At 38.9% G+C, this 17,292-nt stretch overlaps 1 protein-coding gene across 1 annotated transcript; it reads right to left on the minus strand.

Annotated features, from left to right (window-relative positions):
* Positions 1-5,590: 5,590 nt before the first annotated feature.
* Positions 5,591-17,292, minus strand: LOC125226816. The gene is made up of 5 exons (XM_048130919.1): positions 17,085-17,292; positions 11,498-11,671; positions 9,449-9,677; positions 8,225-8,443; positions 5,591-6,585 (listed from the first exon to the last, which is right to left on the minus strand). The coding sequence occupies exons 1-5, from the start codon at positions 17,175-17,177 to the stop codon at positions 6,470-6,472; spliced, it is 831 nt and encodes a 276-aa protein (XP_047986876.1). The 5' UTR covers positions 17,178-17,292; the 3' UTR covers positions 5,591-6,469.

Raw genomic sequence — 17,292 nt, forward strand, 5'->3', positions numbered from 1 at the left:
TGATTTAATGTGTATAACGACCGAAGCCCAATCGTTTTGATTTTACGATTACTTTTTAATACCTACTGGGTCAAAAAACCGCACCTCTAAGTCGTTTGAGTTCAAACGGTATTACTTGGTATTACCCTTAATATTATATGTATAAGTATCAGTATGACTATGTGGCCTTATTTGAAAGTTAACTTTAGTCTCTATCGGAAAATGCCATGAAATTCATAACATTTCTCAATAAAAAAGGGAATTTTCAGCAAAAGAAACCAACGTGTATCCTTGATAAAATTACAAAAAAACTAAACACAATAAAATCAACAAATAAAAGAAAAAATAACTTAAAACTAAACTTAAACCCTAATTTTTTTCTCCCCTGAGCCTCTGTATAGCTTTTAGGCCAGAGAACAACCCATATGTCACCTTTACCTCCCCTTTTAAACTCGTCTAGGGTATCAAACCTAGGAAACCAGTCAAATTGCATACCCACTTTTTTTCTTTGTAACCACCGCATACTGGCGATTATTGATTTTAAGAAAATGATTGACATTGTTTCTTAAAGTACTTTAATTGTACTTTCAAATGATACCAATATTGATAGGTTACGATGAATAAGATTAGAGGTATATCTGCATGAAACGAATTTTGCGCGAGGTGTAATTTGGTAGACGCCGAATGTATGGGAACGCGTGTCAAGCGGTACTCCCCGCCTACAGGTATGTGGTTGTAGTTTGCTTATTTATTATCCGATCGTAGAAATTTAAAAAGCAACAGATAGCTTAATAATGTAGTTAAATGATTTATATAACATATTTTTTAGCTAAGTGGCCGTTTTCATTGCCTTTTTGAGTCACAAAAATCAAAAAAGAGAGTAAAAAAAAAGTATTTTTTGCATTATTGTTAATTAAAAAATAACTAACAGAACTATACTTTTCACATATAAGAAATCTTAATCAGCATGTTATACGCTTTCAATCGACACCTCATTTTTCAAAATTGGATAAGGGGTTCTAGACAAATTGGCAAAAAATTGAAACCCGGGACCGCGATCTTTGTGACGTCATAGTTAACCCCCCCACAGTCTGAGAATGCGACAAGTCATTATTTCGTACTCAGTAAAGTCTACCGATCACAACGATACCACTTGTCAGCAGTATACTCTCCAGTCACATCAACTTCAAAACTAGACGACTTTTTTCAATTCCGCCGCCTTACTAGTAATAAATGTCTCAGATCACAAGTAATTGTCGGTTGAGGCGGAGGCGAGGTCACAAACGTGTGATTTGAGGCTTTCTTGTTTCTTTTTGGTAGACAGAGCCGGGAGGAGGAGGGAGGGAGTTAACTTGTGTATGCACCTTTATACCAGGTAGAGGAAACAGGATGAGTGAAAATGAAAAACATGGCTCCTTTTATTTATTTTATTAGTAAGAATGCACATTGCACAGCTTATGACCTAAAATTAACACCACTGACATTTGCAATATTTATTCAGGCAAAATTCAGATCAGAACGAAATATCCGACATGAGAACTAAAATCTAATACAGGGTGCCCGAGTAGGTCAACGTGGTATGGTATGGTATGAACGGAAGTCTATCACAAATAACTATACTCTAATAAAAAATAGGCGAGTGGAGACATCCCTAGTTATATAATATACGTCAATAATTATGCTATTGTTGGTATACCTATAATAATTATTAATAATTGAGTCGTTAGCGTGAAAGGGGCTAAATCAGGTTCACTTGCAGCACCACCTATCGTTGCCTTCAGGAACTACAACGGCGGCAAGTTTCACATCAAGCAACGTACGCAAAACTCGCGCCACTAGGTGGCGGTAGTAGTTAACGATTTAGACCAACTCCACACTAACCAATACGCTTTCAAATACAATCAGTAAATCGCTTCTAAAGTTACGCGCTTAAAAGAAAAATTAACATCGCAAAATGGGTTTAGAATTTAAAAATTCACTGTTTCTCGACCTCAAATGCTTCATTTACTACGACTACTGAATGAGGTATTTTAGGTCGACGGGAACATTTTTTTGTAAAATATTTCGCCTCTGCTTTTAACTTACAAATCGAAATATTTGAACTCATGTTCCATTGTAAATCCGAACACGGTGTAAAATACCCAGCAGTTGCCAAGTACTGGTGGATATTAAATAGATGTTCAGACAAAGTAGTCAAATCAAAACAAGGAACAATTTTATAGAACACTTAGTGGTCAAGAACTATCACGGTCTACTTTATGTTCTTATTTTTTCAAAGTCTAATATTTCATAAAATATATCAAGAGCTGTGTGATCGCTCGACGTGCCCTTGAAAAACATTAGCTGTATTGTATGGTTTAAAACACATTCGCACAATAAATACAAATAAATGAAGTCACAAAAATCCAAACAACATTGAAGTCAACAATGAAAAATAAACGAAAACGAATGCTGTTGTAAATGCACGTGAAAATAAGAACACTAAAGTTGTAAAGCTCCAAAAGGACCACTAAATATTGAATGTCGTTCCAAATAATAATCCCCGCACAAGAACACAAAGTTAATATCCCGCGGCCCGAGACAAGAACCACGAAATATCGAGTCTGTGTTCCGAACACTGAACGCGATCCGCATATTTCTGTCCCAGAACCACGAAGGCTTGCAGCCATGTCCTCCTGACGAACAATCTAGAAGACCTCGCGGTTCACTGAAATATCGCAAACGGCGCCCGGTTTCGGGTAAGCGCACGTAGTTCAACCGTTCAAATCTGCAGAGTACTTGTCTTTCGAACGAATGAACCACGGGCGCGAACTTATATACCGAAGCTAAACGATCATGGATACAATAGAAATCCTTCTAGAATGTATCACTGCCGTGTGATCACCGTGTGATCTTGTATCCTAAATGGTTTAAACTCCGCTATGAATTTTTGTTTAAGCTAAACTCACTTTGTTGCTCAAACTCCTTAGAAGATCATAGTTTTAGAAGCGATTATACTAATTGCGTTTAAAAGTCAAATACATTTAGCGTGCTCGTAACACTATGGCACATTTACCATTGAACTTAACTAACCTTACACCTATTGCATTATATATTGTTTATCTTTATATCTCGACTATACCGTGAGCTATGAGATGTATATCTATCACACAGTTAATATGAATCTTTGGCTATATTCCGTGATGTGTCCTTAAAACTAAAGTCGTGTCGAAGTACTTTGGAAATATAAGTGCTTATCGATTTTATAATTTAAATTGGACTATTTCTAAATAATTCATTTTATTTTGTCAGAACATGGTTTGAAGATGAAAATGGAATGTCGATCCTCAAAAGAGGAGAAATTTCTTTCGTTCTTCAATCCATCTTCTTAGTGAACTTACATTGCTAGAATCGGAATGTGGCGTCAGTGGAACCCAACACGACTCATACCGATTACAGTACTATCAAATACAACCATCTTAATGCTAAGTTTACATTATTGATCAGAATCTGTGATCATCCTCTAAACCATTACTACGCAGCGCTGCATATTTATTAATCCACTGCCAGTTTTTAACCTAAATTCATTGGGTCTTTCTAAGATGACAACATTTAGAACATCTTATACAAACGTTCTCTTATCCTAATTGCCGAGAGATTGTGCTTCGTTAATAAACTTATAATTTACACCCAGAAACTTAGTTACAGCATATAACATATATTATATTCAAAACAGCCTATTGACCTTGAATTCACATATCAGTAGAGTCCTTTTGGTGTGTTAAATGGACCAGTGTGCGATGTTGTTAAACCACACAAAAAAGACACACTAAAATGTGAAAATTTTTCTTGAACATTTTTTCTTCAAGTATCAATTTAGATTTTACAACCTCAAATATTAGAATTAAATTGGAAGACGGAGATTTTGAACGTCTATTTTCTTTTAAAAAAGCGTTTTCATTGTAAATTTCTCTATCTTGTTAAGCGCTTCAAACACAACCTTGCAGAAGTCAACTAGCCTTTGCTAGCAATCTTTGATCAGTTCATAGGTATTTGGTGGAGATGACGAAAATTAGACGAGTCACTCGACGCTAGATGTTTGCCAAGTCTGATTTAGGAGTCACACGTATGATTTCCGACAGCAACAGCCAAGTACCGATATGAACTAACATTTAAAGCAACAACCATTGAAAATCTTATATCTTTGTAATGCAGCATCAAATAGTTCAATAAAAAAGCTGTGGCATTTGACATTGTTTCTTTCGTTATCCATTTTATTCAAATACCTATCATTTAAACAACAAATATCTTTGTTTTAATGATCACTTCAAATAGTCCAAATATAAGGTGACATCGTACTAGTATCGGAGATTCTTATTTGCTTTGCTTTGCTTATCGCAATTATGAACAGAAAGTTTCTGATTACTGTAAGTTCATGGTTATCTCCGTCTTGAACACATATAAAATGTATAGATTCTCAGTGAGAAAATAACCCATGTTTTAGCTGAATTTTAGAACGTTTCTCTTCTCCTATCGATTGTCCTCTTTGGGGCCGTCCATAAATTACGTCATCGATTTTTTTCAGATTTTAGACCCCCCCCCCCCCCTATAATCATCCTATCGTCATATCTTAATGACCCCCCCCCCCTTCTCCCAAAATTGACGTCATTACCAGTTTGACAAAATAAAATATTGCAGATTTGAGAAAAATAGGGTATTATATGATTAAAACACTTGGTTATAGAATCATCTTTTATTATTTTTACTTTGGCAATAATCATTGATATAATATAACTACTTATTTTTTTACTTTTCTTTGGATAACTCCCACGGAGTTTTCACCCATTCTTTTAAATTCTGGATCACGGGTAATATCTCCGTATCCTCCCGATATTCGTTTTGGCTCGATTCATCCACGTCTTCAACCCACTCAACGTCAAGTGCCTGTCCCGTTACGCCGTCATGCAACTGTTGAAGGACTTCTGTTCCTCGCCGTCCCAAGATTCGAGCACTACGACGAGGGGCCGCAGAAAGTGGATGTACACTTTCAGTGCTAACTGAAGGTAAAGAGGACAGAAGCTGGCGTCCTCTTTTAAAGGAGGCGCTGCTTCCAGATTTGATGTAAGCAGCAGGGGTGGCGGCATAAATCCATCAGGGAGGATCTTGCGTAATTTGATTTTGGTGCAACGGATTTTGATGCGGTTTTTTTAAATAGATAGACTGATTCTTAAAGAAGGTTTATATGTATAATACATTTAAGTACCACGGGCGAAGCCGGGGCGGGCAGCTAGTATTATATGTAATATTATTGTTAGAGTATTTTATCTGTAGTTATTACTGTATTTGTGTACATCTATGTTGCATTACTTATGTATGTTTATTATGAGTTATTTTAGTATTGTATGCGCCTTAGCCGCCTCTCACATTTGCAGTCTCACTTACTTTACTAGGTGTGCTGGAAGAAATTTCTTTTTAGAAATAATCTTTTTGTACGTAAAAAATAAACTATAAATAAATAAATAAGAATGACGTCAATTTCGAAACACCCCCCCCCCCATCTATCATTTACCGTCATCCGCAGACCAAACCCCCCCCCCTAATTTAGAATGACGTAATTTATGGACGGCCCCTTTTTCTTAATCGAATCTCTTTTACTCCTCACCAGGGAAACCAGGTGTTTCATACAATTCTAAGACCCCTTTCAATGTGAATGAATTTCATTTTCGCAGGATGAGCTGGTTCAGAAATGGGAATGAGAAACAAACCAGCCACATCCTCAACTGACTATATCTTTCACTTTAAATCTGATCATAATTGTGTAAACTTATGTCCGGTTACCGTCAATTCATCAAGTCTTAAAGATTCTGTGTTGGTAAGAGCTTGGCTCTATTGTTAGTTTTAGGCTTAACAGCTCAGGTCCTTTAGGTTTCCATTGAGAACCATTTACCTACATCTTTACTTAAGTCAGAACCATTTGTTTAATTTACAAGAAACGTGGAACTTAGTCGGACCAAGTTAACTCTTCTCCCTTTTTAAATTCGCAACATATGTCATTATCATTATTCAAGGTCTAAACTTTCTTCTTCCTTGAACAATTTTGGAACCCTATTTGAAGAAGTTTCTCTTAATCTCCAAAGTGGTCTTATTTGGATCATCTCTGGCTTCAAATCGGGATTTTTAACATCGTTCTTTATCGAATATCCATGTAGTTAATCTTCCCCGATATCTAAGCAAATGCTTGTAAAGTCTTCTTGCCAACCACACTTTATCGAAGTACATTAAAGCTTTACTTGAGCTGTCTTAGCTTTAAGTGGTTTACCTAGTATTTTGGGAGTCCAGCTCGCAATCCCTGGTTTACTGACTTCAAGTCTTTATTAGTTTGAGGTTCTGCTGATACTTGCAAAGATTGAGTTGCCCTTGGTCCGACTGTATGAAATAAAATAACTTAGTGGTTTTTGAACTTTCGTGTAACTTACAATCCTGTCGGACTCCGCTGACGCCCCGGGAGAGTTTAGTTCTCCTTCTCGTTCTGGATGAGTTCGTTGAGGTTCTCGATCTCGATCTCGTGGATGTGGCGGCCGGCGAACTGGATGTAGTCGGCTGGCGGCTCCACGGAGCGCTTGCGGACTGGAATTGAAAAAATAATGGGTTGAAGTGATGAATCTCATTGGGCCAAAGAATGTCAGAGATAAATGTAGACGGACAGCGAGGGAGGGGTAGACCCCAAACAACGATGGAAGGGTTATGTGAAAGAAGATCATCATCCTCCTTGCGTTTTATGGGAGCCTGGGCTCCGCTTTGACAACTAATCCCAAGATTTGGCGTAGGCACTAGTTTTTACGAAAGCGACTGCCATCTGACCTTCAAACCCGAAGGGTAAACTAGAATTGGTCAGTCCGGTTTTTTCACGACGTTTTCCTTCACCGAAAAGCGACTGGCAAATATAAAATGACATATCGCACATAAATTCTGAAAAACTCATTGGTGGGAGCTGGAGTTCGAACCCGCGACCTCCGGAACGAAAGTCGCACGTACTTACGGCTAGAATACCAGCGCTTGTAAAAGAAGATACATACATACATACATACAATCACGCCTGTGTCCCATGAAGGGGTAGGCAGAGCACATGAAACTACTCAGGTTTCAGTGCCACTCTTGGCAAATAAGGGGTTGAAAGAAAACGAAACTGTGACATTGCAGTGACAGGTTGCCAGCCTCTCGCCTACGCCACAATTTAACCCATATCCCACAGTCGCCTTCTACAATACCCACGGGAAGAAAGGGGGTGGTGAAATTCTTAACCCGTCACCACACGGGCAAAGAAGATATGAGAAAGAAATAAGCGAGTGCTGAGATGACGAGAGATAGAGGAGAATAGAAGAGGAGAATAAGTTATACCGACCCGGCTTAGGACTAGAATTTTCTACAACTCAGGATGTTACTCAGTTATACCTTTTGTAAACCAGCAGGCTACATAATTAATATAACATTAGGGCAAATAAATTCGTAAAACATTTAACCATTTGAAGGACCAGTCCAGCCTCATAGGAATCTCCTACATGATCCGAAAGTCGTTCTCAAATAGTTAAATTTTGAAGTTTTGGGCAGAAAATTATGACCAGTAAAGATGATGCATACTGCAGAGGTCTACAGACAGTAGATTGGCGTAGTGCGACACAGCACAGCTCAGACAGTATATGGCGTGGAGCAAGCAACAGGGCAAGAGTCACACCAGAGCGTCCACCTAGCTCAGTCATGTGTCCATATGGTCGGGATATCTGCGTTCGTTACGTGTTATGGCCGCTGTACACATCCCATGTTGGTGCACATCCCACACACCAAGGGTTGGACCAACCGTTGGCCCCATGTGTACAGCGGCCATTTGAATATTGCATTGATACGTAGTGGTCTCGGAGGCCTGCAGGCGGTAGACCGGTTTAGCGCGGCACAGCTCCGGCAATATGCGGCGCAGGCAGCAGGGCACGCAGGGTCGAGCGCACGCGGGTCACGTCGAAGTCTCCTACCTCAGTCATTTGTTGTGTGTGTTGTTGTGTGTGTTAGTGTGTGTAGTGGTACGTACTAGTGGTCTCGGAGGCCTGCAGACGGTAGACCGGTTTAGCGCGGCACAGCTCCGGCAGGATGCGGCGTGGCAGCGCAGGCAGCAGGGCACGCAGGGTCGAGCGGACGCGGGTCACGTCGAAGTCTCCTACCTCAGTCATTTGTTGTGTGTGTTGTTGTGTGTGTTAGTGTGTGTAGTGGTACGTACTAGTGGTCTCGGAGGCCTGCAGACGGTAGACTGGTTTAGCGCGGCACAGCTCCGGCAGTATGCGGCGTGGCAGCGCAGGCAGCAGGGCGCGCAGTGTCGAGCGGACGCGGGTCACGTCGAAGTCGCCTCCTTGCTGGATGCTGAGGACGAAGGCTTCGGGAGCGAGCACCAGTTGAGGGTCCAGTTCCATGGTGAAGCAGCGGTCGGTGTCGATTATGCCTGGAAAATATTATTCATCTTCTAGATCATTCTTTCACCTGAATTTGTCTAAAATGTGTATTTCTATATAATTACAGGGAACCATACAACCAAATAAGTTTTTTGCAAAAATTTCATTTTTGGCACAAGCTTTTATCGCCGACTGTACCTTTCTTACAACAGTCATCTACTGCTCTCCGAGACGTTTCTAAAAACCCCTTACTCGATGGGATACTACGTTTCATGACAGAGTTCCTATGACCACCTTTCTGCTCCATCATCGGATCAGCTCCATGATACCATAATATTGCATTGTCACGTGATTTACATATGTGTGCAAAATTTCAGCTCAATCGGAAACCGGGAAGTGGGTCAAATTTAGCTTCTACGTTTTGACGCACACTAACATACTAACAAGGCAAGTTAAATAAAAGCTTGTAAAAAGAAACGACGAAGACGCGGTTAAAAAGACCCGATATGACCTCTCTTACCGTTGAAAGGTCTATCTAGTAGTAGTAGTAATCACTTTATTGTGTACAACAGTTTATATACAATTTGTAGGTACAGAGATACAAAGGCGAGCTTTATCTCTATAAGGGATCTCTTCCAGCTAACCTTGGAGTAGATGAGAGGATCGTTCCAGTAGGTAAAATAGACAAACTTACAGGAGTACAATAAAGGTCAAAAGTAATCCAAAATATTGCTAACAAATAAATAAACTACATACATACATACAAAATTACCCTATAAAATAAATTACATGCTAGAATACATAAATAAAATACAAAGTGAAGGAGGAAGAAAGATTTGTTTTTGGCATGAAATAACGACCTACAGTAAAACTGCTGCAATTTTTTTTTTGTTTGAGTGTTGGGAATATGGAGCAGTTTTCTATCATATGCAATATATCTTTGACACCGGGACATCTAGGGGGAAAGGGACATACATAGCGGGAGAATAGCGACAAATGCGCTTCACTTAGGAGTTGTCTAGTAGTAGTAAGACAAACGATATGAAGTAACCTACCAGTAAAGTTAGCGCCAAAGTCGTGAATGAAGCTAGTCTGCCGTCCGTTATCGAAGACGGTGATCTTCTCAACCTCATCACCAATGTCCAGCTCCTCACGCAGAAAGTTGGCGACGTCAGACACGGCGGAGTCGTCGGGCGCGAAGATTTGCACGTCCGGGTCGGGGGATGACGACCAGCGGATCGGCAGCATGCGGTAGTTGGGCTCAATCAGGGCTGCCTCCTGCAACTGTAAGGTTTTTATATTTTTAATAAAATCTTCAAAAGACACAGAGTGAAGGCCAACCGGAGAAGGATCGATAACTTGGTATAGCTGTAATCTATTACAGGCGGCGCATGACCGACCAGTAGGTAATGCCATACCATTCCCTGGGAAAACCCTATAGATGTCCAGAGCAGTCCGCGTGATAATGATGATGAGTTTACTAATTTCTGTGGAATATTTGTGCCTGTTTATGAAGCAGCAAAATGATTTGTTCGATAAAAATAGAAAAATTTTAGTCTTAGGAAACAGTGTATGAGAAGGTCTGGTTAATAAACATTTAATAAGAAGTACTTTATGTAGGTATTTACTAAATAAGTATCTGGAAAACCGAGCTTTACTCGAAAACCTTATAAAACCTCAAAAATTTGCGGTTTCTCTGAGGCATGATCTAGGCAGATCGATCTCTCGCTCCCGAAAACAGCCATAGGTATAGGAAATTTCATAAAAATCGTAAAGAGTATTTTCTGAGTTCAAACAATACAAGAATTGCTTGTTTATAAGATAACAGTTTCGAACGAATCAGCGTTCAAGATCTCACGGTTAACATCGCAACACTATTTACGCATCAAACCAAATGTTCAGCAACGCAATTAAAATAAACAATTCGTGAACCGATATACGGTGGGAACGCGTAACCAGACGGATTTTAGCCACGCATTCCTTCCCGCATTCCTGGTGCCATATCTTTATGAACAAACAAACAACAAACACACACACACACACACGTTTTTAGGAACAAATGTTATGTGATACATCTGTGGAGTCCTCACACTCTAAATAAAATAGAGATATACAAATGAATACACGTATTTAATTGCTCTGCAACGAATCCAAAATATTTCATCAAATATATTATGTAGGTAATTATTTGCTGGTGACTGTGATGACGTCGGTTTTAATATAATCATCAAATAATTGCCATTTGGTGGTTTAGCGGATAATGTTATAATGGATTTGCGTTGTAGGTACATTTAAAAAAAAACTTTATATTTAATTATCCTTACCCTGTATAGGTATGACGCAAATAAATGGACCTAAGCTTCTTTGTGAGCAATAAATAGCATATACCTACCTACTATCGTAAATAACATTATTATGTACCTTACCTACCTCGATTGGTAGTTTTTTTTAATATTAAGCCCGTACGATAAGTTTTTTCTTCTATGCAATGGAGATTCCAAATACACAATATCTTAACTCTAGAGGATAAACTTTCCATATTTGATTATTTTCCAATTATTTCCATTTATTCGTATTTAAAATTACATGTCATCTTGCATTTAAACAGCTAATACTATCAATATATTGTTCATGCATGTTTTCCTATTTGTCTTGTTCTTGTATCTTACTAAACTGTTTGACTTTGGCTCGACCCCGTCTGGCTGTCTGGCCACCACAGCAAAGTGCACATTATATTATGCACTCACAGGTCAATACATACAAAAGAGTTTGAAAGCATTTTAGCTAATGCTATTGAATGTTAGATACATACGAAATATTTACACACTTGTATACCTACAACTACATGCATTTACCTATGTGTATTTTTAACCCCCACTCAAAAAGAGGGGTGTTATAAGTTTGACCGCTATGTGTCTGTCTGTGGCACCGTAGCTCCTAAACCCGTGTACCGATAGATGCGGTTGTTTTGTTTGAAAGAGGTTTTTCTAGCGATAGCGGTTCTTAGACATGTTCTACCAAAATCTCTCGTTAGCACAGAATATCCCAACGCAAGTTCATTACTACCTCAATTTGTATCAACAGTGTTGTTTAAACATAAGTACCTGTTTGGTATCAATAGGGATGGAGCAGAAGCCCTGGTAGCGGGGCGCCGGCTGCAGGCAGCGGCGGAACAGGTACATCCCCGAGTATATCCCCGCCACGGACAGGAGGATCACCAAGAACCCCACGCTCACGCCGCCGCATGGGGGCTTTGGGGTGTAGGTTTCCACCTTATCCTGTAGAACGAGACAATCAATCAGAAACGCAGAAAACAAAGAGAGTTATGAACGTGATGACACACCTCGGACAATAGGGAACTTGACAGTTTTTTAACGTACACGGGAAGTAAAATACATTTGCACCCGAGTGTAACACAAAACTTTTCCCCTCACCAGCTCGGAAACACGTGTTTTGTCCTTTAATACCAGCGGGTAAAAACGCATTTTATCCACTAGTGGGTAAAGTAATTTGACCTTGAATAAAGTCAACTTAACTGCTTTAAAATTGATAAAAGTAGGTGAATCTAGTAATAAAGATGATTTACCACCTGCAGAACTACTGGAAGCAGTGATAAACGCATTTTTTGCGTTATAGTTTCCTCGCTATATAGAGGGGAAAAGTTTTGTGTTACACTCGGGTGCAAATGTATTTTTCAGTACAGATGGTGTTTTTTTTACGCACTAATGCGAGAAGTTGTTCATTATATGGCAGGTCGAAAACTCGGAGGTCCATCTGTACTGAAAAACGTCGTTCGATACACGTGCGAAAAGGGAATTCGTAACTCGTGTCGATTTAAAACACTCCCTTCGGTCGTGTTTTAATTTATCGCCACTCGTTTCGAACTTCCTCTTTTTCGCACTTGTATCGAAATGTACTATTACTTCTCGTGTGTTAAAAAACTTGCAAGTTCAGGATTCTATTCTCGAACCACTCGCTTCGCTCGTGGTTCAACTATGGAATCCTTTCACTTGCTTGTTTTTCAATTCCACACTCAGCGTTAAAATACAACTTTGCCCCCTTGTATAACAAATAACTATTATACCGTGCACGAAATAAAGCATCAGATAATATTATAAGAAAAACATGGACTAAGTTATTTTTAAATCCAATTTCTATTTAATAAGACAGGTAGAAATATATAAAGTAACTCAGTTGACCGTGACGTCACTCAATTCGATTTCATATAAATTCCATCTTAGCAAAGCAAGTCGTTCAAATTCGTTTTGACAGTTCTTAAAAAGAAGCTGATTTGACTAGGAGGCAAGTAGCCTACTTATGGCGATCAAATATATGAAAAAGAGGCACGATTCTACGCACAAAGTCTAAGCTCGTGTAAGCGTACCATGCTTATATGAGTAAGATAAGATAGGTCGACTGGTCGCGTTTTTGACAGGCGGTATAACTCTGAGGTAAACGAGAGTGGCACTTTCAGTTGGAAGCGGGAGTGGCCAGTATCTTATGATACACAAGGTGCAAAGTGTGCGCTTACACAGTCAAAAATCTAGCGAACCAAATTTTCGCCACACCAACACGAGGAAAAATACTAACGTAAACATCAAATTAAATGAAATTAGTCAATTTATTACTTAAACATTTATGATTCAAAATCATCATTTTATGGTTCAATTCGAAAAGCCATTCCATAAAGTGTATGAAATTACTATGGTTTTGCTCTCATGTGACTAAAATGCAAACTTTTTTAACCGTCTTTGAAGAATTAAGAGAGCCTCAATTAGTATTTTAATCGTGTTAGTGTGGTGAAAAAATTTGTGTTTCACTCGGTGGAAAAATTTTAGTTTAACCTTCATGCCTTGAAACGCTCGCAATGCACAAGATTCCATATTTTGAAATTTTTGGCACGTGCTGTTAAACAACAACTTTTCCCCCACTAGCTCGGAAACACGAGTTTTGTCCTTTAATACCAGCGGGTAAAAACGCATTTTATCCACTAAGTGGATAAAGTAATTTGACCTTGAATATAGTCATCTTTTCTGCCTTAAAATTGATAAAAGTGAAGTGAATCTAGTGATGACGATGATTTACCACCTGTGGAAGAACTACTGGAAGCAGTGATAAACGCATTTTTTGCGTTGTAGTTTCCTCGCTATAGTGAGGGGAAAAGTTTTGTGTTACTCTCGGGTGCAAATGTATTTTACTTCTCGTGTGTTAAAAAACTCGCAAGTTCAGGATTCTACTCTCGAACCACTCGCTTCGCTCGCGGTTCAACTATAGAATCCTTTCACTTGCTCGTTTTTCAATTCCACACTCGGCGTTAAAATACAACTTTGCCCCCTTGTATAACAAATAACTATGCCTTTGTAAAACAAATAACTATTCCACAATACACAACGCCTTGCCAATTGTTTAATAGTTTAGTAAACAAATACAAATCAAAGCATCCTGCGTAGTCCCTAGGTAAACGAAATGTGAAAGGTCATGGCATGACCTATATTCCGCTCAACGCCCCGGCCGGGCCTCCGCTAGACCTAACTGCCACAGGTACACAATTATTGGTTACGCCAGGGTACCATTACGGGACCATTTCTATTTATTCAATATTGTGAATGGGCATGTATTTGAAGCTTATTGACTCAAACTTCTACATGCGAGTAACCAGTTCTGACCTTGTTTTTGAGCAATTTAATTTACATATCAATTGAGTTGCAGGGCTGTAATAACTGCAATCAGTGAAATTAGTCCGGAATTCAAAAGGTTTCATTAAACCGGTTAAAATCACGTTGAACTCAGCCCACGTCACTGTTGAAGTCACCATTTATGTATTTTTTAATTCAATGTAAGTATTTAATTTACAAATACGACTAGTTTCGAGCGCTATGATTTCGAGATATGACAGTGACAGTAGGTATTAATTAAAGCACCAGGGCCATGGGGATCGACAATGTGGTTCAGCCTCCACCATAGGACTCGACGGAGTCATCAAGCCCCGCAACAACGACAGAAAACTTCCAGCCCTTGCTGTACCACATCTTCAAATCCTGTTCGTCTATCAAATTGCGCAATTACCTAGTATGGAAAAAATTGCGTTCGCTACGTTCGCGTTTTCAATTTCGTTTTATATGGCCCTTACGGGCGTTGGTACGTACTTAACTACTTATACTTATTTATGTAGATATCCACGTGCTTGCAAAGCGCCTACACTAATCAATGAAATAATAAGTTTAACTGTAATGTAATGTAATAATATCGTTGCTACCTAGTTAGTTTTATTGCGCATTTTCCGCAAATCGACAACCATTATTATTAGTGTTAAACTGATTACAATAAGGCGATTAATTATATTGTGTAGGATTTCAAACGTTTTCGATCTGAGTTTGTTTAATTAATTAATAATAAATAAAATAGTGGAACACTATAATTACCACTTGAAATCTGTATTTAAGTAGGTACACCTTATTAGTGAAAATTCAAGGTTTCGCAGACAAAAGTTTGGTAGTCAGCTGCAAAATTGCATGTAGAAATTATGAAAATGAATTCATTGATAAATTTGCCATGCACTTTTGCAGCTGATAGTACATACTATTTTAGTATGCTGGCGAGGTTGTGAAAGATTAGGTACTCGGCGTTCCTGGGACCTCGCCTTATAGCAAGGAGTCGGCGGCAGAGGGGTTTTAGTGGGTAAGGTAAACCTCATCAGCCTAGGGAGTAACACATAACCATCCCAGCCCGTCCCCGGGCCAAGCTATACCCATAATGCGTTTTTTTTTTAAAGAAAGGTACTATTTAGTAAACGACGTATGCGAGTGCTAAATACGTTGTAGGAATGCTGCTATTGGTTTAATAGTAGGTAAAAAAAAAAATCTACACCAAAAGTAAAGCGCCTCTGCGCCAACGGTAAGAACGTACGATTTTCATTTTGGAGGTCGCGGCGGGTTCAAATCCTAGCTTAGGTACCAATTTAGTTTATCGGAACTTATTGACAAGATGGTATTTAATACGGTTTAGTAAGTTTCGTAACTAAAAATTGGTAACCAGATTCGAAACGAGAAAAAATCCCAATTCGTAACTTGTGGCTTCAAATTGGGACTTTCCCATTACCGCTTTGTAACCACATTTGGTAACCGGCTTCGAAACGGGAAAAATAATCCCGTATTGTAACTGGTTACAAAATGAGACTAAATCATTACCGATTCGTAGCCATGGTTGGTAACCAGCTTCTAAACTGAAAAAAAATTATCTTATTGTAACTGGTTATAAAATGGGATTTTTTTTTGCCGTTGTGAATACATGATTTATTCGAACAATGCTGACATTGAGTAATTTTTTAGGGTTCTGTAGTCAACTAGGTTGACTAGGAAGTCTAGGAATCCATATAGTTAGCGCTGTCCTTCTGTCCGTATATACAGTACAGCGTCCTAGCTTCGATTTGGTAGAAACTCCGATCAGTAACTCGGGCCCAATAAGTAACCAGCTACAAATAGGGAATTTTGCATTCTCGTTCTGTAGCCAGTTACAAAACTTAGTTACCAAACGGTATCACGCTGGCCCAATACATAACCAGCTACAAACAGGAAATCTTGATTCCCAATTTGTAGCTAGCTACAAAACTTAGTTACCAAACGGTACTATTCTGACCCAATACGTAACCGACTACAAAATGGGAATCAAGATTCCCGGTTTATAGCCGGTTACGAAATTTTGGCTACCAAACGGTATTAAAGGCTCACAGAGGTCTATGCAACTTCCCATACCATAAAATTTAGCGAACCCCTTAACGGTAAAACAGGCGGTTTATGGCAACTGACCATAAGCCTTATACCTAGTTCGAGTGGTCAGAGGGAAGCGGCTTTCTTAAAATAAGTAGCCTCTAGCTCTACATCAAAATCCTGAGATTTGCTCCCAAAGTGGACATATGTTTTCATGAGCCGTGGCAAAATGAGTTATCCAGGACAAGAGATAGGTAAGAAATAGTTAGCACCAAAAGTAGGGGAAAACCAAACACCAAAATTATAGATATCTTTCTCTAACAGCTTGTGGTGCCAGATCGGATTTTTTAAAAGGAGAAAGGATTTTTTACAACATTTTTAGATCGATCACAATACCGACTAGCAAAAATGTATGATTACTAAATTTGCCCGATAAACAACATCTCTCCTAGCTGTAAATGTAACTATATTTCTGAGAAAAGTGGTAGATATTGAAGCTGTGTAGCCTATTTCTGTCCATAAATGTTCTTATCATACTATTACCTACTATCCAATTTGTTTTTATAGCCAACTCTGCTAAGTCAATGGCATTATTTATTAGCTTTCATCACTCTCAAACGAGGCTCTGAGCTGCGCAAATAATGTTAAATTGATATGAATTGACTGATTCCAATTAACATATATCGGCAGTAAAACTACTAAAAATCTGCAGCTACGCAAAAGGTATAGGTAACGATTCGATTTACATATATCTGCAAAAAGAAAGCACAGAATGCGCCACCCCGGGCTCGCGTGCAATCGATTTTGGTCTCTATTGTGGTCTCTCATGGTCCACAAGATCGCGTACTATTCAAGCAGTAGGGATGCTGATTTTTAAGAGCTTTAATCGTATTATTATAATTGTTAGCAAATCTACATTAAAAGTCCATTTTATAGGGAAGTAAAGAAAGGTTGAAAAATCTGATAAATTAATCAAAATACTCACCTCTTCCACTAATATGGTTTCATCGGGAACGGGGCATTTTGTCATCTCCTTCTTTATCTGAATGAAAGCATTCGGCTTCGTTAATATAGTCATGGTGAACGGCGTATATTTCCCGTTTTATATATTTAAATAATATCAGCAATTATTTTTTATTTGTAACTACGTATATTTCAAACCCGTCGCGCACCCAAACTGCGCGGGGGAAAAG

Source organism: Leguminivora glycinivorella, chromosome 6 (assembly GCF_023078275.1).
Source record: "Leguminivora glycinivorella isolate SPB_JAAS2020 chromosome 6, LegGlyc_1.1, whole genome shotgun sequence".
In the NCBI taxonomy this organism is placed as follows: Eukaryota; Metazoa; Arthropoda; class Insecta; order Lepidoptera; family Tortricidae; genus Leguminivora; species Leguminivora glycinivorella.